At 49.3% G+C, this 5,344-nt stretch overlaps 1 protein-coding gene across 1 annotated transcript in view; it reads left to right on the forward strand.

Moving 5' to 3' along the window:
- The window catches only part of ZNF341 (zinc finger protein 341), a 51,245-nt gene that overhangs the window by 20,454 nt on the left and 25,447 nt on the right, over nt 1–5,344 (forward strand). The window contains 2 exon segments of the mRNA XM_021706809.1: nt 331–524; nt 2,281–2,471. Of these exon segments, the coding sequence (XP_021562484.1) occupies nt 331–524; nt 2,281–2,471 (385 nt within the window).

Raw genomic sequence — 5,344 nt, forward strand, 5'->3', positions numbered from 1 at the left:
GCACTCCAGTCTGGGCGACAGAGTGAGACTCCAACTCAAAAAAAAAAAACAAAAAAAAATGAAATGGGCTTAAACAATTAGGAAATGCTTTCTTTCACGGTGTAAGCTGACTGGAGAGAAGTCAACTCCAGGGCTGGCTGATCAGCAGCTAAGTAATGGGATCATTTCTGTTCTGCCTACCTCAGCAGGAGGGCTTGTCCCTGGTCATAATGGTGCCTGGCAGCGCCTGGGTGTTCCTTCTGTGCCTTTCTGGTGACTGCAAGCCCTGGCTGAGGCCCAGTCGTCCCCCCGTTCCTGCACAAGGGTGCTGACAGGCCTTGCTTCCCACAGCCACACCGGTGAGAAGCCCTTCCAGTGCATAGCGTGTGGCCGTGCCTTTGCCCAGAAGTCCAATGTTAAGAAACACATGCAGACCCACAAGGTGTGGCCTCCAGGGCGCAGTGGCAGCACCGTTTCTCGCAACTCTGTGACCGTACAGGTCATGGCCCTGAACCCCAGCAGGCAGGAGGACGAGGAAAACACAGGTGGGTGAAAGTGGGGAACACCACTCTCTCCACACTTCTACTGCTTCACAGGTTTCTTGCTAGCTCTGTGACCTTGGGCAACCTCCATGCCCTCCCTGGACATTAGTCTGCTTTATCTATGAAATGGGGCATAGGATGAAAGGAAGGATGACAAATACACATGTGGCATTATCCAATACTGTTCCCACAGCAGACATTACTAATCAGTCACTTGTCTATTTCCCCTGAACCTGGATTTTATCTCAGAATCTATTGTCAATATATTGCTCCAGGCAGTCACTGTAGTGATATAGGAGTTGCAACCTATTTGACCTCCTTGGGCAGTTGGTCTTCAAAGCTCTTTATATGTTATGAGGTTCTCAACTAAGCCATCACTTGTCCCTGAGCTAATGATCTTTTCCTGACGTTGGCTTAGTTTTTCTCTTGCCTGGGGCTTAAGGACTTACAAGGTTTGCATCGGTACTGTCCAGTGAAAATACGATAGGAGCATCATATGAAATCGAATGTTTTCTAGTCGCTACATTAAGAGCAGTTTTTCAACAAGATGAAATTGATTTTAATCATATATTTTATTTGACCCAATATATTAATATTATCACTTTATTTATTTATTTATTTTTGAGTTGGAGTCTCACTCTGTCACCCAGACTGGAGTGCAGTGGCCGCTCCCGGCCACAGCAGCCTTGATCTGCTGGGCTCAGGTGATCCTTCTGCCTCAGCCTTCCAAGTAGCTGGAACTACAGGCCTGCGCTACCATGCCCAGCTAATTTTTGATTTATTGTAGAGATGAGGTCTTGCCAAGTGGCCCAGGCGGGTTTCGAACCTGTGGGCTTAGGCAATTCACTCACCTCAGCCTCCCCAAGCCAGGGATTACAGGCTGAGCCACCAAGCCTGGCTAATATTATCACTTTAACATGGAATATAGAAAAATTATTAATAATGTAGAGATATTTTGCATTCTTTTTTATGCCAAATTTTTGAAATCTCATGTGTATTGACAGTTGTAGCACATCTGGATTTGAACTGGCCATATTTCAAGTTCTCAGTAGCCACATGAGGCTCATGACTATGGATCGGATAGTGAAAGGCCAGAGCCCAGGCTCTTCCCACATAGCCCCAAGGGCGAGCACTGCCAGTCACGTGCCAGCTGATGAGGGAGTGTTTTGCCGGGCAGGCTACATGGTGTCATTTCTAGTTGACCTTCTCTCAGTGCTTATTGTTGGAACTAGCCTTACTGTGACCCTCTAAGTTCTTGTGCGCTCCTTAGAGAAGAAAGCATTTCTTCAGTTTCTTTCAAAATTCCTTCAGTTCCTGGCACCAAAGTTTCAACCATTTAGCAAATGTTGGTGAAGGCCCACTATGTGCCAGGTGGCTGGGCCTGCAGAATGAAGACTGAGGGCTCTGAGGCTGGTGTCGAGATGGGAGGACTGGGAATCAGGTAACGGTGGCGAGAACAAGGGACTGGGATGTGCTGTGAGCACAGCCAGGAGTGGTTTTAGAACTGAGCCTGGAGAGGAAGGCCAAAGAGGGGAGACTTGAGGCTGTAACTGATTCTCAGTCAGAAATCCTCTCTGTATCTGAGCACCTGGAGTGGCTGTATTCACGCACACGCCTGAGCCGGCGTCCAGCAGTGCACATGTGGGTGGAGCGTGAACGCCGAGGGGCATGCAGTAGGTGTGCTGTGGCTGCCTCCTGAACCATGTGGCTGCTGGTCCTGACTCTTCCTTGAAACTTCCCTCCCCGGCTTTCTCCGTAGGTTTGGGCCAGCCCCTACCCAGCACGCCACAGCCCCAGGCCTTGCCTACAGCAGGCGAGGATGAGGGGGACAAGCTGGAGCCCAAGCAGGTGGTCCTCATTGACAGCTCCTACCTGTGCCAGTTCTGCCCCAGCAAGTTCGGCACCTACTTCCAGCTCAAGTCCCACATGACCCAGCACAAGAACGAGCAGGTGGGTGGACAGTGGGCCACAGGGAGCCACACTGCACCAGCTGTGGCTCTTGTTTGGAGCTGGGTGCTTGAATGCTCCCAAGGAGGGGCAGCAGCCGACCAGACGTTTTTCCAGTTCTTTTTCCCTAGGATAGATTCCTCGTAGTGAGTGATGGAGTTAGGTCATGTTACCCTTAGGGCAAGTCACAGAAAATTTTGACTCAAACTGACTTAAACAATGAGGAAGTTCATCATCTCTGACAACAAGAGGCCCGAGATAGCTCAGCTCCAGGCCTGAGACAGTCAGCCAACTCAGTCGAGCCTCAGAGACCCTGAGTCCTTCCGGCTCTGGCTTCTGCCATCTCGGGTTGTGGCTTTGCCCTCTCCTGATGGTCCACCTTGTGGTCTAGGACCCAGGATGCAGGTCCCAGAATGGTGGTTACCCCTCTAGATAAGAATCCAGACATGGTATTTTCCATGAGCAAAAAGAGGGTTATCTCTTTGTGTCTTTTAAGGAGCAGGGAGTCTTTCCCAGAAGCGCTTTGCAGCTCTTTGGCTGGTCAGAGCTAGAGCATGTGCTCTGTCATTTGGGAATGCATTCTGATGCTGCAAATTTAGAAAACTGGCTTCAAAACTTTCTTCTCTTACATCAAAAGAAGTCCACAGGTAGACAGTGTCGGGCTTGTATGGCTGGTCTGGTCTCATGTTATCTGCTTTCTACACTGCCATCCCTAGCTTGTAGCGTTTGTCCTCAAGGTTGTAGGATGGCTGCTGTATCTCTATGCATTGCATTTGTATTCCAGTCAGGACAAATGCGAAAGCAGAGGGGATTTCTCCTTGGGAGCTTTTGCCTTTGCATTCTGGGCATGATGCCATCCCTAAAGACTACTGCCGGTGTGTCACTGGCTAGAGAGAAGTCACATTCCTGACACTAACACTAGATGCAGGGAAGCCTCAGGGATCAAATGTTTTAACTAGGCGTGTTGCCACCAGAGCAAATCAGGACTCACTATGTTGCGAAGAAAGAGTATGTGGGTAACCGGGGGTATGTACCACTTATTCAAAGTATACTTGTCTTTTCTTTTTTTTTGGAATTGGAGTCTCACTCCGTCACCCAGGCTACAGTGCATTGGCACACTCACCGCCACCCCAGCGTCGAGCTGCTGGGCGCAGGCGATCCTTCCACTTCAGCTTTCCAAGTAACTGGAACTACAGGCATGCTACCATGCCTGGCTAATTTTTAATTTATTATAGAGATGAGGTCTTGCCAAGTTGCCTAGGCTGGTCTCAAACTCATGGGCTTAGGCAGTCCACTCGCCTTGGCCTCCCAAAGTGCTGGGATTGCAGGCTGAGCCATTGAACCTGGCCTTCTTTTCTTTTTTTGAGTTGGAGTCTCACTCTGTCGCCTAGGCTGGAGTGCACTGGCATGCTCATGGTCACCACAGCCTCGACCAGCTAGGCTCAGGTGATTCTTCTGCCTCAGTCTTCCCAGCAGCTGGAACTACAGGTGCATGCTACCATGCCCAGCTAATTTTTAAAATTTATCGTAGAGATGTGGTTTTGTCAAGTTGCCCAGGCTGGTCTCGAACTCCTGGGCTCAGGCAGTCCTTTTGCCTTCACCTCCCACAATGTTGGGATTACTGGTGTGAGCCCCTGTACCTGGCTCAAAGTGTACCTTTCAGCATGTGAAAACATGATTCTCATACAAATGAGACTTGAACATTAGTCAGACTTGTACTTAACTCATTAAGGAAAGAACTGGAAGGATGGTGAAGCTGGTTCAGAGGAGAGTGTGAGACATCGATATCTGTACCTAATAACTGTCAGTGAAAAAAGGGATACTGAAGTCAGATTGTCAAGTTAGTTAAATGTCATACAGGATGACACAATCTATGATCTTTGGGGTTCTCTCGACCTGACAAAAATTGACTACATTGGATCAGTTTTTTACAAGTTAACATTTAACTTTAGAGTCTGGGTCCTAATCAATGGAAGTAGTAAGAAGTAGCCACATCCCCCAGAAGGTGAGATGACCTAGGCAGGCTTGTGAGACAGCAGTTCTCAAAGTAAGTCCCTCGATCTGCAGCATCAGCCCCATCTGATTATTCCTTGTCAGGAATGCATGTGTTTGGGCTGCTCAGACCTGCTGAATCAATATTGTGGGGTGGCACCCAGCAGTCTCTGACTCTGATACCCCCTCATGTTTGGGAACCATTACTCCAATATGACATCGAAAGACATGCTAAGCCAGGCATGGTGGCTCATGCCTGTATCCCATCACTTTGAGAGACCGAAGAGGGAGAATTGCTTGAGTCCAGAAGTTCAAGACCAGCCTGGACAGCATAGTGACACTTGGTCTCTTCAAAAAGTAAAAAAAATAGGCTGGTCATGGTGGCACGCACCTATAGTTCCAGCCACCTGGGAGACTGAGGCAGAAGGATCACCTGAGCCCAGGAGGTTGAGGCTGTGGTGAGCCACGATTGTACCACTGGACTTCAGTCTGGGTGACAGAGTGGACCCTGATTCAACAAAAAAAAAGAAAGAAAAAAGGCCGGGTGCAGTGGCTCAAGCCTGTAATCCCAGCACTTTGGGAGGCCGAGGTAAGCAGATTGCCTGAGCCCATAGTTCGAGAACAGCCCGGGCAACTTGGCGAGACCTCATCTCTACAATAAAAATAAAAAAATTGCTGGGCTCGGTGACTCAGCCTGTAATCCTGCGCCTTTGGGAGGCTGAGGTGAGTGGACTGCCTGAGCCCGCGGGTTCGAGACCCGCCTGGGCAATGAGACCTCATCTCTGCAATAAATTAAAAAAAAAATCAGCCGGGCGTGGTAGCGCATGCCTGTAATTCCGGCTACTTGGAAGGCTGAGGCGGAAGGATCGCTGGAGCCCAGTAGG

The sequence above is a fragment of the Carlito syrichta genome, unplaced genomic scaffold (assembly GCF_000164805.1).
Source record: "Carlito syrichta isolate Samal-C Ts95f unplaced genomic scaffold, Tarsius_syrichta-2.0.1 Scaffold316027, whole genome shotgun sequence".
Lineage (NCBI taxonomy): Eukaryota > Metazoa > Chordata > Mammalia > Primates > Tarsiidae > Carlito > Carlito syrichta.